Source organism: Chelon labrosus, assembly GCF_963514085.1.
Source record: "Chelon labrosus genome assembly, chromosome: 1".
Taxonomy (NCBI): domain Eukaryota; kingdom Metazoa; phylum Chordata; class Actinopteri; order Mugiliformes; family Mugilidae; genus Chelon; species Chelon labrosus.
Genome location: NC_140337.1, coordinates 7,791,812 through 7,806,687, shown reverse-complemented (window position 1 = coordinate 7,806,687; position 14,876 = coordinate 7,791,812). Strand labels below are relative to the sequence as shown.

General features: G+C 41.6%; 1 protein-coding gene across 1 annotated transcript in view; it reads left to right on the top strand.

Moving 5' to 3' along the window:
• LOC311486591 (low affinity immunoglobulin gamma Fc region receptor III-A-like) overlaps positions 1–14,876 on the top strand; it is a gene marked incomplete at its 5' end in the record, with an annotated part of 120,839 nt that overhangs the window by 43,721 nt on the left and 62,242 nt on the right. The window contains one exon of the mRNA XM_084542495.1: positions 8,420–8,686. Coding sequence (XP_084398621.1) covers positions 8,420–8,686 — 267 coding nt within the window. The remainder of the gene's footprint in view (positions 1–8,419; positions 8,687–14,876) is intronic.

Genomic DNA, 14,876 nt, shown 5'->3' with positions numbered 1-14,876 from the left:
CGATCTTTTCTCAAGCTTAAAATTACCATTTAAGGTGCACAAAACAGGCATGCAAACTGGTCAGGGGTCAAAAAGGTGAGAAGAGTGTGAAGAGGGAAATGGCCACGAACACCCCCCCCCCCCCCCCCCCCCCCCCCCTTGGTAAACAGAGATTTACAAAGACAACAGACTACAAATTCACTAATTTTTACCAAAAAAAAAACTTTTGAGCCATTGAGCCTGAACAGCTCAATGGCTGTTTTTCCTCGGGCCTGAAGGGCATATTTCACTGCTGGGCCTTTATTTTACTCAAGCACATCGCGGTCCAGGCCTTTATTGGAAGGAGGCCAGAATTAGAGGCAGGCCTTAATTTCTATTTGAGCAAAACGAACTACGAGTAGAATGAATAAAAACAAGATTTTGTGTCTATTTGAACCTATAAAATACTAGGTTCATTTATTGAAAACGTACCGTTACCATAACATGGTATGCATACAGAATATTAACAACAAATGAGCGGCGCGACGCGGTCGGAGCGCACTGAGGACAGTGAGTCCGCTGCCGGTCGGCAGTCGCGCCGGGAGCGAGTGGGACCCGTCCCTCCCCGCACGGAGAGAGGGCGCAGTGAGCACTGATTCCACGACCCCAGGGACCCCAAGTGAGATGCGGGGGGTCGCTGTAAAGCTCGCGGCCGGAGCCGACGAGCCACCTTCGCCCCGAGCACTTCCAGGTCGACCCAGAGCCGGTCGCGGCGCACCGCCACGGAGGAAATGCGCCCGGCGGGGGCCGGCCGACGCCGGGGAGAGGTCCCGCTGAGGGGATCCTCCCACACCGTGCCGCCGAAACCCTGACCCGCCGAGATGACCGGCCTTTATTTACCTCCGCTGACAGCGAGACCGGCAAATGTTGGAGACCCGGCCGCTAATGGAATACAGGCCAATATTAGAGGATTTACGGTATATAGAACATTATATTATTATATTATTAAAATATATTAAAATAAAAGTCAACGAGTAGGCTACCCCCCCCCCCCCCCCCCCCCCCCCAAATATTTTCTCCTCGGATTTGCACGAATCACATAAGTCACCCAATTTGGATTGAAAACGGCGAATTTCGCCGAAAGGTGAGGAGTTTGCATGCCTGACAAAAGTCATGGTAAACACTGGAAAATATATTACGAACATTATAGACCAGCATATACCAAATTAATAACAAAATATATGCCTTTTTCCGTCAGAGCAGCTAGCTAACAGCCAGCTAACTATCCGCTAACAGCCAGCTAACTCACCGGAGTGTCATCAAGTACAAAGGTAATCCTCTTCGGCTCACAGCTTGTCGGTAGGAAAGCTGGACCTGTCTGTGACTACCGGGGTCTGTTTAGAGATGTCCGTTTCAAGCTATCCGCTCTCTATCTGCTGCTGTCTGCTTAACGTTTCTCTCCACCGTCTACCTCGTGTCTGCTGCTTAGCGTATCCTTCACGTTTTTTTTCTACAGGAAGTGGCATTGCACACAGGTGCAGACTTCCCGCAATAACTGACCTTCACTGGGAACACTGCCCCCTACAGGAAATACAATAATAGTGTCTAAATGACATACACAGGATTAGTGACCTGATTTTTCAAATGGGTTACATGTTCATGTGGAACAACACTGACTACATCGTTGCTGTCGACTACTACAGCAGATTTTTCGAGGTGGAAAAAATCACCAGCCTCACATCCAACACAGTCATCAAAAAACTCAAAGCCATGTTTGCTAGGTTTGGAGTACCGCAGACACTAATCAGTGACAATGGACATTGTTACAGCTCGCAGGAGTTCAAAGACTTTGCTCGTGCATGGGACTTTGAGCATGTCACAAGTAGCCCACTATACCCACAGAGCAATGGGTTAGCTGAAAGGACTGTCCAAACAGCTAAAGCCCTCATGGACAAAGCACACGCACAGCGGACAGACCCCTACCTGAGTCTGTTGGAATACAGAAACACCCCGGTTGATGGACTGAAATCGCCAGCACAGTTGTTGATGAGCAGGCGTCTGCGTTCGATCCTCCCGACCACTGACACACAACTTGAACCAGAGCTTGTCTGCCGCAGCACAGTTCGCGGCAGGAGGGAAACCTGCCAAAAACGACAGAAACTGTACTACGACAGGACCGCAAAGACACGGCCTGATCCGCCAGCAGGAGCCACAATCCGTTTCCAGCTGCCAAGTGGAAAATGGGAGCCTGCGACAGTCATAGATTCAGCAGGCACACAGAGGTCATACAACATCCTCACAGGTGAAGGTCATGTGCTCAGACGCAACAAACGTCACCTTCTGGAGACTGAGAACAACACAGTTCGAGAAGCACCAGCTTGTGACCCTGATCCTGAAAATGCTGAGCCAGTGTCTATGCAACAGGACACTGTGGGCCAAACAGGCCTCAAAGAACCCCTGCATTTTGCCACTACTAAGTCAGGACGCATAGTGAAACCCAGAGACAGACTAGACCTGTAAACAAAACAAAGTTGAAATGTGTCACATTGTTGATGTTGGAAGTGTTTATTTTGATACTGCAGTTAAAAATGTCAGAGTTAACCATGCAAATGTGACATATGGTATTGTTGATGTTTACAGAAATGTGAAAAAAAAAAAAAAATTTACTGCTGGTATGTTCTGTTTCAGCTATATCCTGCCTATACGCATTGGTGGGAATAACTTCCTTTAGGTAGCTGACCTATGTCTAAAAAATGTTTGGAGTAATATTATTATAATATTGTTGGCAGCTACAGCTATTTGAGTACTTGTTTTTTTTTTTGAAAGAAAGGAGATGTAGTATTCTGAGCATGTCTGTTGTAATCACTGTCTATTTGTGATGACGTAAGCAAGGTGCGCCAGAGGTAGTTGTACACAGGCAATAAAGATGGAGGCATACGTTCGCCCCACTGAGACCGACCAAACTGTTGTGGTTATTTAGACAATTAACTGTCAATAACACAGAAATAATACAGTGAGTACCTACATGATTTTGCACGTCCATTTTATTTTCTGCTTATTAAAAGTGAAGCGGTCAGTTGGTTTTAGGCCTCAACGCACCCAAGCTACGACACAGGCCTGCACCAGGGGTTTTAGTGATTAATAGAGACTGTTGTGGACCAAGTGTGTGTGAGAGAGTGTGTGTGGGTCCATCATTTGTTTTTCTTGCTTAATATTATTTGAGGATTTTGAACATAAGAGACTGAGTAATACTAAAACCAGGTCCCATTTCTGTTAAATATTAATACCCAAGTGGTTTATTTCATTTTCTTTTATTCATTTTGGAACTTAATTTTAATTATAACTAAAGAAGAGTTTTCACATTTCAAGTTTTGTTGTGTGGTGTTTTGTTCAAATAGTTATATTTTATTTAAAAGCATAAAAAAAGGGAATATCATAAGACTAACCCAGGCCCTGCCCCATAGGTACATGAGACGGGTGTTACATACATAAAACATCATAAGAATAAAACATACAGTGCAATATTATAAAATCAGATTTAAGTACATAAAAATGAGCGGCTTAAATGGAGTAAGCTGTTTTACAAAGATTAGTGGAATCAAATGCAAGCATCTCGGGAAGAAGTGATGAAATAAGCGAAAACTTGACATCCAGGCTGAGTCATCAGGTGTTTCTGAATGCCAACCTGCACTAAAGACTTGGAAGGATAGTGGGGAACTTAAACGGTGATTACTTAAAAATTTGATGAAATCAAATCAAGGAAAAACAACAGTAGAACTCAGGGCTATGTTTAATGGTAAAGGTAAGAGCATTTCCACACGTACAATGTGAAGGGAACTCAAGGGATTGGGACTGAACAGCTGTGTAGCCTTAAGAACCGAAAGAAGGGCTTCAGTTTGCTAGGGAGCATAAAGATTGGTCTCTGGAGCAATGGAAGAAGGTCATGTGGTCTGATGAGTCCAGATTTACCCTGTTCCAGAGTGATGGGGGCATCAGGGTAAGAAGAGAGGCAGATGAAGTGATGCACCCATCATGCCTAGTGTCTACTGTACAAGCCTGTGGGGGCAGTGCTATGATCTGGGGTTGCTGCAGTTGGTCAGGTCTAGGTTCAGCAACATTATGTGACCAAAGAATGAGGTCAGCTGACTACCTGAATATACTGAATGACCAGGTTATTCCATCAGTGGATGTTTTCTTCCCTGATGGCACGGGTATATTCCAAGATGACAATGCCAGGATTCATCGGGCTCAAATTGTGGAAGAGTGGTTCAGGGAGCATGAGAAGGCTTTGTGCAGTGGTCAGACTCTCCCGTCATCAATACAGGATCTTGGTTAACATGGTTCAACAACAGGTTTACATTTACTTGGGGTATGCCTTTTTAGGTGTTACCCAAAAATTACAGGAATGTTAAGAGGTTAAGCACAGTGCTGTTAATGTTTTTGTTAAGTGCACAGTATATATATATATGTATATGTATATAGCTAAAGATATGTATATGGATATATGGATTGGAAACATTATTTCTTTGTCATTTGTTTTTCTGATTTATGTGTTTTTAAATATATTTTAATGTTTCATGTTTATCTTTATTTTAGTGATCAGTACCCTCTTCTATGGAAACGCTCAAGATGAGGAAGGTCTGTTCACCCTTTTTTTTTTTTTTTTTTTTAAATATAGTGTATAATGTATGTATTAACATTGCTCAGGTGGTGGTACATATCAAACTAACATCCACATAAATGCCAGGACCCAGGTTTCCCTGAAGAACGTTACATTGTAATGAGATCATCAGTGTTCACTTCATGGGTTGGTGGTTTTAATGTTGTGGCTGACTGGTGGACAGCACTGTTTTGTATTGGGTATACACCAATCTGCCAGTGCATATAGTGGGTGTTCCTTGCATCCTACGCAAAAATAGTGATGTTGGAACAATTAATATGACTTTGGGACTTACCCTGTATGACAGACTTACCCTACCCTAAGTCATATTGATTGTTGCTACAGTGTTAAAAGCTCTATCCATATTTGTTTTTATTGTTTGTTTGTACACATTTAGAGAAATAAATACTGTGTTATTCCTATATAGACTGTAGAGTTTGTTTTGACCTTTCTTTTAACTCATTTATCTGTTCCTATTAACAGATCCTTGGAGTTACCCCGAAGAGGGGGATGATGAAGAAACCAGACAACCCCCCAGTCAGCCAGACACGGGTACCGTCAGTTACAACAGTCTGACATGTAATGCAGATGATATCTCTTTTTTTGGATACTCTCATGTATACTGACAAACATAGTGTCTTTTTTTGTGTTACCTCTTTGAGTTGCTGAAGTCCTCATTATATCACATCATTGACAGGTAACCAAATACTTCAAGATGTGAAGTGACTTAACACGTTGACAGTGCATCAACCATGAGTATAAGATTCATCTGGGAGAAGAAAATTAGGAAATGGCAAGATTATTGATTAAGAGAGTGAAATGAGCTTATACTTATCTACTCTGGACAGTGCTGTTTGTATATGTTAAGAGAAATACAATAATGTGTTGTCTCTGAATGTTTTGTGACCTTTCTCCTCATTCATTCATCTGTTCCTGTTAACCGCAGACAGTGCTTCTAAACCTAATGTACAGGGAAGCTCACAGACAAGAATGATCAATACAGTCCTACCTGACAACTTGAAATCTATGGAGTGGTTTATAAGCATGTTATTAGGAGTAAAACAACATGGAGGCTTTAAGCTAAATGCCTGATGGGAGGAGGAGATCCATTATGGAACAAATACTTCAAACAGTAATGAATGAATGTATAATGTGGGAGCCTACTTTTATATTTGTAACACAGAATGTTTGAAACATCATCATCTAACACATCATCATGACAAGAAGCAACTATTAAATCTGCTGAATCAACACACAGACACAATAGAGTCAGTAAAGGTTGAAATGTTTGGGCCCCATCATTGAGTCTCAAGCCAACAAGGTGACTGAGAACCCACATAACCAGAGGAAGAATGAATGAACCTGACTGAGATTTATGGAGCTACTGATGACATATTCACACCAGTTGCATGAACTAATTGTCCTGACTCTGGTTAATGTATCTTTTATATAAACAACTGAGGTTCAACAGTTCAACACTAGATGAAGCCTGATGATATTTCTTGCCACTGCAGCAGTTTTTTCTAAACCAAATATTTATTTTTATTTTGTAGCTATTGAGTTCCATTACAAATACTGGGAACAGCATATATTTATATAATAGTCATTGAAGTTATGACTAAAACAAATGTAATTTTCTGTTTATTCAGTTTTTTTACTCAAACTGCTTATTTTTGTGGTGAACAGCTCCAAGTAAGGCCACAGTGACCCTCCAACCCAACTGGCCTCACATATTCAGAGGAGAGACAATCACCCTCAGATGTGAGATCCAGGGAGGTGGAGAAACTCAGTGGACGTATGAATGGAAACAAGATGAGTCAAACAAACCTCCAACATCCAGAGAATACAGGATCAACAGAGCTACTGAGACTGACAGTGGAGAATACAGATGTAGAGGCAGAAGGGACTACTCTTTAACAGAGTGGAGTGATGCCATCACACTGACTGTATCAGGTAAGATGAACATCTTTCATTTAGGTCAGTGTTATAGTTTTACAGTGTTTTAATGTAAATGAATCACTTTTTCTTTCAGCAATACTGTAGCTGTCTTTTTTTAATCAACAGAACTGAGAGGCAGCTTTTGGTTTATCCATTAACATGTACAGAAATCATTTATGGGCGGCACAGTGGCGAGGTGGTTAGCACTGATGCCTCACAGCAAGAAGGTCCCGGGTTCGAATCCATGGGCTGGCTGGGCCTTTCTGTGTGGAGTTTGCATGTTCTCCCTGTGTCTGCGTGGGTTCTCTCCGGGTACTCCGGCTTCCTCCCACCGTCCAAAGACATGCTCATTAGGTTAATTGGTGATTCTAAATTGGCCATAGGTGTGAATGTGAATGTGAATGGTTGACTGTCTCTCTGTGTTAGCCCTGAGATAGACTGGACACCTGTCCAGGGTGTACCCCTGCCTCACTGGACCCTTCACAGGAATAAGCGGTTACAGAAGATGAATGAATGAAATCATTTACAATGAATCTGGGAAAGAACCAAGAATATCAGAGTAACGTATTATGTGCTGTCCACTTCTCCATCCAACACTGATCCAGTCCCTCCAGGAATCTCAGGAATAAACATGTTTAGAGGAGACTCCATGCAGTGTAGTGGAACTGAAAATGGACTGAGATGACAACATAGTTTTTGTATATCACCCACCTCCACCCAGAACCTTCTTGCTGTGAGGCATCAGTGCTAACCACCACACCCCACCCTACCCCTCCCCTCCCAATACCTGAATAATAAACCAGAAGGGTTACTAATTTAACTGAAGTTCCCGTAACTAAATGACCCAGTTGATGTTTAAAGGGTGATTGTTTTAACAAGTTGACAAGCTACATTCAAATGATTTCCTTTTGTTTTCCTCTAAACTCAACAGCACTTAAACCCACAGCCACTCTGACACCAGGAAGTCCAATCATACCAGTAGGAGGCAGAGTAACTCTGACCTGCTCTGTGGAGCCCTCTGCTGGATGGAAGTTTGACTGGTTCAGACGTGTGTCTGACTCTTCTCAAGCTCAGCTCATAATAGATGAACCAAACAGAGTTATTAGTGTCTCAGAGGAAGGTCTGTACCACTGCAGAGGAGGAAGAGGAGGAAGAGGAGGAAGAGGAGAACCAGTCTACTACACAGGAAACAGCAGTGAAGTCACTGTTATGGAAACTGGTGAGTTTAGTCATTTATTCTGGAATAAAACAACATTCACTCTTTATATGTTTCATCTGTTGATCAGTAGCGTAGAAACGAGACGTTCAGGTACCATCAGAAAAATGAGCACTAATAAATAATGATCATATCATAGTAGCTCCTACTGCTGTGATGATGGTAAAGAATTAGAAGTTTAACAGCTCTTCATCTTCTATACAGAGATTAAAAACAAGACTTATATCATATAAATATTTCTTTTCAGTTTTAAATATTATTATTAACATATAGAACATGTTCTCCGTGTGTTTTGTATTGTTGTCCTTCATTACCATTCAGCTCCATGATTTAACCTTCTTTCACCTTCTGTCAGTTCAGTATTGAAACAGTGGAGCTTTTGGTTTTTACTAAAATAATATCACTAGGTGCAAAGAAGATTTGTTTTAAAATAAAATGTAAATATCTATATACTATGAAATTACTATTATTGTATATTAATGTTTTTATATTTCTATTTTTTGGAGTTGTAAACCAAAACAAATGAAAATCAAAGAACTAGTAACCATATAATGTATTAGTATTATCAGAAATAGTAGACAAATATGAAATATTGTTAGAATAAATGTTTCTATCAGTACTGTAACTGGATATTTTTATGTGAACAGTTTCCATCAAGGTCTCTGTGACCCTCCAACCCAACCGGCCTCAGATATTCAGAGGAGAGACAATCACCCTCAGATGTGAGATCCAGGGAGGTGGAGGAACTCAGTGGACGTATGAATGGGAACAAGATGAGTTAAACAAACCTCCAACATCCAGAGAATACAGGATCAACAGAGCTACTGAGACTGACAGTGGAGAATACAGATGTAGAGGCAGAAGGGACAACTCTTTAACAGAGTGGAGTGATGCCATCACACTGACTGTATCAGGTAAGATGAACATCTTTCATTTATATTAGTGTTTTACAGTGTTTTAATGATTGGCAGGGATAGTGAATGAACTCTTGAACTCTGTGTATGTTTAAGAGAGAGAGAGAGAGAGAGAGAGAGAGAGAGAGAGAGAGAGAGAGAGAATAGTCATAATCAACCATACACATTATCAGTTGTTATCAGAAGTAGCTATGATTAGTAACTACTTGATCTGTTCAGTCTTCCAGAATAAGGTAGCATTGGACTGCTGTGAGCTCACCAAGTAAAAAAGGATGCAATTGACAGATTCCTATGATGAATTATTTGAAAGACGTTAGAGTGTTGGAGTCCTGTCAGAGAGGAGAGGTTCAGGCTTGTAGGAATCAGAAGACAACGGTTACATTGCAATGATATTTTCATAATCAATGATGATCAGTTCAAGAAGTTCCTCTCGTGATGGTGTTGTTTCATGTGGTGAAACATGTTTCTTGTGTTATCTTGCTTCGTCGCAATTTTCGCCAAGCGACCAGCACAACACCTCGCTCTGGTTTACATCATCATTTTTAAATCCAAAATACCTTGAAATAATGGAAGCCAACCCAAAATATTTTTGTTGCACGGAGAAATAGCGTCACGTGAGTAAGCGTATTGCGTCATTTCCTGCTTCTGCACCGTGTGGTATTGCTGTTTACAGAGTGTTAGCTTCGCTCAAATTCCAAAAAACGTTCTGTTTATAGCGGGGAATTCTTACGTATCTTCAACCACCTGTCCTCTATAGCTACTTTTTGAACCACACACAATCTCTCTTCTAACCAACTTTGTCTGCTAACGTTAGCGATTTAACCATGGCTTCTCCCTCTGCTTCCCCTTCTCTCTCCTGCATCTCATGCCACATGTTTAGTTACTCCTCTGCCTCCTTTAGCGGTAATGATATGTGTAACAAATGTAGTTTATTCGTAGCACTGGAGGCGAGGCTTTCCGAATTGGAAGCACGGTTCCGGACCATTGAAAACAAACCAGCAGCTAGCCAGGGCCCTGTAGCTGGTGCGGACCAACCAAGAGTAGCTCCTGTTAGCATAGCTCCAGTTAGCTGTCCCCCGACAGCTCCCGAGCAGCCGGGAAACCAGGGCGGCTGGGTGAGGGTTCGAAGGAAGCATAGTCCCACTCGGCCCGTGGATCACCACCAACCCCTTCACGTCTCCAACCGATTTTCCCCACTCAGCGACACGCCCGCTGAGAAACCAACTCTGGTGATTGGCGACTCTATTTTGCAGAACGTGAAGATAGAGAAACCAGCGACCATAGTTAGATGCATTCCAGGGGCCAGAGCGGGCGACACTAAATCTTACCTCAAACTGCTGGCTAAGGCTAAGGTTAAATACAGTAAAATTGTTATTCACGTCGGCAGTAACGACACCCGGTTACGTCAATCGGAGGTCACAAAACTTAATGTGGAATCGGTGTGTAAGTTTGCTAAAACTATGTCGGACTCCGTAGTTTTCTCTGGTCCCCTGCCCAATCTGACCAATGATGACATGTTTAGTCGCACGTCGTCATTCCATCGCTGGTTATCTGGGTGGTGTCCAGCAAACAACGTGGCCTTCATTGACAATTGGCACACTTTCTGGGGAAAGCCTGGTCTGATTAGGCGAGATGGCATACACCCCACTTTAGCGGGTGCTGCGCTTATCTCTAGGAATATGGACGATTTTATTAACCCCCCGAAACCATGACAACCCAGAGTTCAGACCAGGAGGCGGAGTTGTAGTCTTACACACTTCTCTGCCGCTTCTCTAGGACTGTCTCACACCCTAAACTCTCTAAACTCTATAGATGTTCTGTCTGCTCCCAGATTATTTAAACCAAAAAATAACAAAAGAGGAGTTTCTCATAGGAACCTTATTCAAATCAGTACAAGTTTATTGGTAGAACAGAAGAATAGGAAAATGAAATGTGGTCTTTTAAATGTTAGATCTCTCTCATCCAAATCTCTTTTAGTGAATGATCTGATAACTGATCATCAGATTGATCTATTTAGTTTGACTGAAACGTGGCTACAGGATGATGAATATGTTAGTTTAAATGAGTCTACGCCACCCAGTCATAGTAATTATCATATTCCTAGAAGCACAGGTAGAGGAGGAGGAGTGGCAGCAATCTTCCACTCTGATTTATCTATTAATCCTAGACCTAAGGAGAGCTTTAATTCATTTGAAAGCCTTACTCTTAGTCTTCCGCATCCAGACCGGAAAACACAAAAAACAATTCTTTTTGTTGTGGTGTATCGCCCACCTGCTCCTTACTCTGAGTTTTTAACTGAATTCTCTGAGTTTTTATGTGATTTAGTTCTTAGAACAGATCAAGTCATTATAGTAGGTGACTTTAACATCCATGTTGATGTTGTCAGTGACAGCCTTAGCTCCTCATTTACATCATTATTAGATTCAATTGGCTTTTCTCAGAATGTAAATAGATCAACTCACAGTTTTAATCACACCTTAGATCTTGTCCTAACATATGGCATAGAAACTGAAGGTTTAACAGTATTTACTCATAACCCTCTTTTGTCTGATCATTTCCTCATAACTTTTGAATTTGCAATAATGGATTACACAGGAACTGAAAAGACATTTCATTACAGTAGATGTTTATCTGACAATGCTGTAACTAGATATAAAGAATTAATTCCTTCTTTATTTACCTCAGTGCCATGTGGCAATGTTGTGAACAAAAGCAACCACAATTTAACCCCTGCACTAATAGATTATTTTGTCGATGGCACTGCAGCATCGCTTAGTTCAACTCTAAACTTAGTTGCTCCTCTGAAAAAGAAGGTCATGAATCGGAGGAGGCTAGCTCCATGGTATAATTCACAGTTGCGCTGTTTGAAACAGGCAGTCCGAAAGCTAGAAAGAATTTGGCATTCCACTAATTCTGAAGAAGCTCGCATAGCCTGGAAAGATAGTTTAACAACTTATAAAAAAGCTCTCAGTAGTATTAGAACAGCATATTATTCATCATTAATAGAAGAAAACAAGAACAACCCCAGATTTCTTTGCAGCACTGTAGCCAGGCTGACAAAGAGCCACAGCCGTGTTGAGCCATCTATTCCTTTAGCCCTCAGTAGTAATGACTTCATGAGCTTCTTTACTAATAAAATTGTTGGCATTAGAGAAAACATTCAAGGCATCCTTCCAACAGCTGTCAAAGATGGAAGTACAGTGACATTAGAAACTTATGTAAGACGTTATCAATATCTGGAATCCTTCTCACCAGTAGATCTTCTTGAGCTCTCTTCAGCAATTACAGCATCTAAACCATCAACCTGTCTTCTAGATCCAATCCCAACTAAATTGCTCAAAGAAGTTTTTCCATTAATTAACACCTCCATATTGAACCAGATAAATTTATCTTTATTAACAGGATATGTGCCTCAGTCTTTTAAGATTGCTGTAATTAAGCCCTTACTCAAGAAAGCCACTCTAGATCCAGATGTTTTAGCCAACTATAGACCAATCTCCAACCTTCCTTTTATTTCCAAAATTCTAGAAAAAGTTGTTGCTAATCAGTTGTGTGACCACTTAAACAGGAATGGTCTGTTTGAAGAGTTTCAGTCAGGTTTTAGAGTTCATCATAGTACAGAAACAGCTCTGGTTAAAGTTACCAATGATCTCCTCATGGCTTCAGACAGTGGACTTGTCTCTATACTTGTTCTGCTAGCTCTTAGTGCTGCATTTGACACTATTGATCATAATATTTTACTACAGAGACTTGGAAGTGAGATCAATATTAAAGGAACTGCATTAGACTGGTTTGAATCCTATCTGTCTGACAGATTCCAGTTTGTCCATGTCAACAATGATTCTTCAACTTATACAAAAGTAAGTTACGGAGTTCCTCAGGGTTCTGTGCTAGGACCAATACTCTTCACGTTATACATGTTGCCATTAGGCAAGATTATTAGAAAACATGGCATAAACTTTCATTGCTATGCAGATGACACCCAGCTATATTTATCTATGAAATCAGATGAAACTAATCAGCTGGGTAAACTCCAAGCATGTCTTAAAGACATAAAGGCTTGGATGACCTATAATTTCCTACTCTTAAACTCAGACAAAACAGAAGTTATTGTATTCGGTCCTAAGCATCTCAGAGATTCATTATCTAATCATGTGGTGTCTTTGGATGGCATTACCTTGGCCTCCAGTACTACTGTGAAAAACCTTGGTGTTATATTTGATGAGGATATGTCCTTTAAATGTCACATAAAGCAAGTGACTAGGACTGCCTTCTTTCACCTGCATAATATCGTCAAAATTAGGAACATCCTGTCTCAGAGTGATGCTGAAAAACTAGTTCATGCATTTGTGTCGTCCAGACTGGATTAACTATAAGTAATTCATTCCTGTCTGGCTGTCCATATAGCTCTTTAAAAAGCCTCCAATTGATTCAAAATTCATTACTGTCTGGCTGTCCATATAGCTCTTTAAAAAGCCTCCAATTGATTCAAAATGCCGCAGCAAGAGCATTGACAGGAATTAGCAAGAGAGATCATATTACTCCAGTTTTAGCTTCTCTTCAATGGCTCCCTTTAAAGTCTAGAATAGAATTTAAAATCCTCCTCCTTACATACAAGGCCCTTAAAGGCCTAGCTCCATTGTATCTCAAAGACCTCATTATACCATATCATCCCAACAGATCACTTCGGTCTGAAAGTGCAGGCCTACTTGTGGTTCCTAGAATTTCAAAAAGTAGAATGGGAGGTAGAGCTTTTAGCTATCGGGCTCCTCTCCTGTGGAACCAGCTCCCAGTTTGGGTTCGGGAGGCAGACACTCTCTCTATTTTTAAGGTCAGGCTTAAGACTTTCCTTTTTGATCAAGCTTATAGTTAGGGTTGGACTAAACCATCCCTTAGTTATGCTGCTATAGGCATAGGCTGCTGGGGGACGATGCACCAAACACATGTCCTCCTTCTTTCTTCTCTCTCCTTTCTCGCATCCTCCACTTTCTTTTCTCTGGCACAGAGCTCTTGCCCTCTAATTTCCTATCTACTACTAGTCATGCTATTCTGTGCTATTACTATATAGAATGTTTACTGCTGTGTGTCCCTCCCCCCCTCCCTTCCCCTCCCCTCCCCTCCCCTCCCTTCCTCCCTCTTCTTGTGAGTATCTCTGGCCTGGAGTTGTGTGTTTCCTGTGGAGCGCCATACTCCATCTGTTGTTGTGGTCTCATCAGCCTGCCCAGTCTTCATGGAATCCTGCAGTTATCCACTCCTACCTGAATGAACAATTCCCCAACCTGCCTATGATTCCTCTTACATTTTCAAACTGTCATGTAACATCATCAGTTTGTATCATAAGATTCAACATGTACGCTTTAGTCAGATATGTGTATCTATGACAGATGTATGTTTATCTTGCTGTTCTCTTCTCCTCTCTCTTTGCTATTCTCTTCTCTCTTTCTTCTGTCTCTACCCGGCTGGCCTTAGGCAGATGGGTCCCTCCATATGAGCTGGGTTCTGCTCAAGGTTTCTTCCTGTTAAAAGGGAGTTTTTCCTTGCCACCGTTGCCTTCAGGCTTGCTCTGGGGGTTTCAGGCCGGGTTTTTGTAAAGCGTCTTGAGGCGATTTGTATTGTTATTGACGCTATATAAATAAAATTGAATTGAAAATTGAATTGAATTTATGTTTGGCAACAAATCAGATTTTGCACTAGTGACACAGGAATCAATTGTCGCTCCCATCCCAAGCCCTCAAAAATACTCCCGTCATATCCCGATCACGTGACTGCCCCCCAACAAAAATCCTGTCCCGCAAAATCACGAGAGAAAGACTCCCAAATCCCGTCCAGCTCTCTATGTTGTTGTCTAAAGTTAGGCGCACTCACCGCATTGCAGCGTCACTTTTTAATTAAATCTCTGGCTCCGTCCCGCTCCCGTTGATTATTTGCTCTATCCCGTCCCGATCACGTTACCAACAGTGAAACTGACTCCCGTACTGCGAGACTCCCACGGGAATACAGTGACCCGCGGGAGTCCCGAAAAATTGTCACCCTCTATTCTGCACCGCCACCGGCCGCATTATCTTCCACGCTCACTTTACTTTCTTTCTTTTTAATTTCCCCGCTGTGTATGTCGTTTATATCGTTGCTTTTTCGATATTAATATCTTGAATGTTCATATCTAGATATAGATACGATAACGATATATCGT